General features: G+C 57.1%; 1 protein-coding gene across 1 annotated transcript; it reads left to right on the top strand.

Annotated features, from left to right (window-relative positions):
- Positions 1 to 618: 618 nt before the first annotated feature.
- On the top strand, positions 619 to 1,980 carry LOC108803750 (the record flags this gene model as incomplete). Its single annotated transcript, XM_018575563.1, has 1 exon — positions 619 to 1,980. A coding segment is annotated over one exon (1,362 nt), but the record flags the coding sequence as incomplete, so codon positions are not given.
- Positions 1,981 to 2,715: the final 735 nt, after the last annotated feature.

Raw genomic sequence — 2,715 nt, 5'->3', positions numbered from 1 at the left:
AGGCGAGGACGGAGGTCAGATAGGAGACTGAAGGGGAGGACAGAGGTCAGATAGAAGGCTGAAGGGGAGGACGGAGGTCCGATAGAAGACTGAAGGCGAGGACGGAGGTCAGATAGGAGACTGAAGGGGAGGACAGAGGTCAGATAGAAGGCTGAAGGGGAGGACGGAGGTCCGATAGAAGACTGAAGGCGAGGACGGAGGTCAGATAGGAGACTGAAGGGGAGGACAGAGGTCAGATAGAAGGCTGAAGGGGAGGACGGAGGTCCGATAGAAGACTGAAGGCGAGGACGGAGGTCAGATAGGAGACTGAAGGGGAGGACAGAGGTCAGATAGAAGGCTGAAGGGGAGGACGGAGGTCCGATAGAAGACTGAAGGCGAGGACGGAGGTCAGATAGGAGACTGAAGGGGAGGACAGAGGTCAGATAGAAGATTGAAGGGAAGGACTGAGGCCAGATATAGGACTGGAGGGGTGATGGTCACAATTTGCGGCTTCTTAAAGTTCTTATTTGTAATAAAAAGAAAAAAAGAGACAAAATTGGCCTCCACGTTCTGGAGTCTTGTTGACCTCTAGTGAATGGGCTCTGGTGTCTCATTACATGTCTCTTATGTTCCCACCAGCACCTGACCTCCCTGGACCTCCACTCCTGTAACCGCGTTCCTGCCGCCTCGTTGGCCGCGCTGATCGAAGGTTTGCCCCGTCTCACCAAGCTTTGTCTGGCGGACACTCAGTGCGACTCGCTGGTTTTGGAGGCCATCGGAAGGAGTTGCCGGAGACTCTGTGAATTGGACGTGTCCCGATGTAAGAAGGTTTCCCCAGCCTCCTTGTTGTCCTTGGTGTACGACGGTAAGGGCGCCATCTTCTCCTGCCAGGCGCTGCGGATCCTCCTTCTCCAAGACGTGAAACCCAAGGGCAGCCCGGAGCAGTGGGTACAGGCGCTGTGCTTTGTCCTGCTGGCACTGCCCTGCCTGGAGCAACTCCCCAACCCTTCTCTACCCGCCGCCCTGAGCCTTCTGTACGAGGGACGTTTTACCAACCTCGGCCCGTGCTTCAATGGCTTTCCTCCACTGGCGGAGGTCGCCCGCGCTAGGGCGGTGAACGGAGTACAGAGTGCAAGGAGCCATCAGCCGAATTCTGCTGCATCCTCACCGAAGGTCCACCACCAGATGTCGGCGGTGACAGATGGGCCGAGCCTTCGTCTGAGGAAGCTGGAGGACCTGGAGGAGGATGACGTGGCGCTGCTTGGGTCTCTGTGCCCGCTGGTGGAGGAGGTTGCTTTCTCTCTCAGCAGCCGGCCGTTGGGAACCTGGAGTTTAGCGCAATGGCCGCACCTCAGCCAGCTGACCCTGCACTGCTCGGAGAAGCCGGAGAGGACCTTGGAGGAGTTCCTGGCCGCGTTGCAGGTCATAGGGAACAGTCTGCGGGTTCTCTCCGTCCAGAACCTCCTGTGGTGTCAGGACCAGTCCCTGACCGCTCTGCTGACCATGTGCCCGAATCTCCAGAGCTTCCAGGGTTACTTCGTGGTGCCCCGCCAGGACCTTCTGCCCAATGAGCCGGAGCTTCCACCTTGGCCCGGGGTCCCCCTGCCCCTCCCCCGCCTGCACACTTTCAGTTTGATGATGGAAGGGGAGGGCTTGTCTCAGAGCGTCTTCCAGCATAAATTGGGGGGCTTCCTGGTGTCCATCCTAAAGGGGAGCCCCCAGCTGGAATCCCTGTCCCTCTTCGGGGTCCCATCCCCCCTCGATAGCGTGTTTGAGGTTGTGTACGGGTCAGGTCCACCCCGACCCCTTCAGAGACTGAGAACTGTGTCCTTGTGCAGCAGTAACGTCACCCAGTGGGGGGCGTCCCTCATCATTCGCTCCAGGAGTGACCTGAGGGCTCTGGATTTGTCTCACTGCAAGGAGGTGACCTGCCGGGACCACCACCAGCTCCAGGAGCGGGCACGCAAGGAGAAACTCAACCTCGCCATTAGCTGGGTGTGAAGGTCCCAGCCTTCTTCAATGCAGAACAATGTACTGGGGGCGGGGGAGGCGACCACTACCCAACTCTACTAGGTGCCTGGCTGTGGTACTTATCCTGACTGCCAAGCAAGGAGCATTTTCAGAAGCAGATCAGCAGTGACTGCCTTGTATTTCTCTCTCTTTGGGTTCAATTCAAATAGAAGGTTCTGCTCTTAGTTCTTCTTTCATGTGTTACTCCAACCAAATCTTTTCTCTTAGTTCCGGAGGGAGTGGGGGAAGGGTCAGGGTTTTATTGCTGGGAAGGTATAGATGGGAGGGGCCGGGTACTTGGCTTGTATAGTTCAATGTCACAAAAAAAGAGTCTGGAAGATGGAGCTGGATGGGTCATGTTCTCCTCCTCCATCAACCAATGGCAGGGTGTGGGTGTGTCCTGGACCCAGCTTTGCTGCCTCAATGTATTCAGGGTCCAGGAGTTTAATGGAGGTTCAGAATGGCATTAGAGGTCCATGATGGTGGTGGTTGGGGTGGTTGAGGAGGAGGTGATGGTTGGGGTGGTTGAGGAGGAGGTGATGGTTGGGGTGGTTGAGGTTGGGGTGGTTGAGGAGGAGGTGATGGTTGGGGTGGTGATGGTTGGGGTGGTTGAGGAGGAGGTGATGGTTGGGGTGGTTGAGGTTGGGGTGGTTGAGGAGGAGGTGATGGTTGGGGTGGTGATGGTTGGGGTGGTTGAGGAGGAGGTGATGGTTGGGGTGGTTGAGG

This window comes from Nanorana parkeri, unplaced genomic scaffold (genome assembly GCF_000935625.1).
Source record: "Nanorana parkeri isolate BGI_ZX_2015 unplaced genomic scaffold, ASM93562v1 scaffold4146, whole genome shotgun sequence".
NCBI lineage: Eukaryota > Metazoa > Chordata > Amphibia > Anura > Dicroglossidae > Nanorana > Nanorana parkeri.
This window is presented reverse-complemented; position numbering and strand designations above follow the sequence as displayed.